The sequence below is a fragment of the Cystoisospora suis genome (genome assembly GCF_002600585.1).
Source record: "Cystoisospora suis strain Wien I chromosome Unknown contig_6032, whole genome shotgun sequence".
Classification (NCBI taxonomy): domain Eukaryota; phylum Apicomplexa; class Conoidasida; order Eucoccidiorida; family Sarcocystidae; genus Cystoisospora; species Cystoisospora suis.
Window position 1 is genome coordinate 1 of NW_027158821.1, and position 327 is coordinate 327.

The 327-nt window shown below is 39.1% G+C and overlaps 1 protein-coding gene across 1 annotated transcript in view; it reads left to right on the forward strand.

Annotated features, from left to right (window-relative positions):
• Positions 1–156: 156 nt before the first annotated feature.
• The window catches only part of CSUI_009778 (rrm domain-containing), a gene marked incomplete at both ends in the record, with an annotated part of 2,168 nt that continues 1,997 nt past the window's right edge, over positions 157–327 (forward strand). Inside the window, one exon of the mRNA XM_068069887.1 lies at positions 157–226. Coding sequence (XP_067918137.1) covers positions 157–226 — 70 coding nt within the window. The remainder of the gene's footprint in view (positions 227–327) is intronic.

Consider the following 327-nt stretch of genomic DNA (forward strand, 5'->3'; position numbering starts at 1 on the left):
GAAAGAAGAAGAAGAGCTACTTCGATGGCTGCATGTCGATTCTTGTGTATCGAAACTCATTCACATGCATGCAGCAGATAACCCGCTGGTCGGCCAGATATGCAACTTCCTTCTTCTCTTCTTTATTCATCTTCTTCCTTGTTTTATCTTGTAGAGATCAAGAGAAAGCAAGAGCTTATTGATAAGAAGAAAGTTCTGTACAGACAGCTGAATGAAGCGAGATCAGGTAAAGGGGGACAAACACGCTTTTAAAATACATTTACTTCTCTATTGCATGCAAGGGCAAGAAAAATAAATAGAAAAATAGCAGCAAACTCTGGAAAGAGA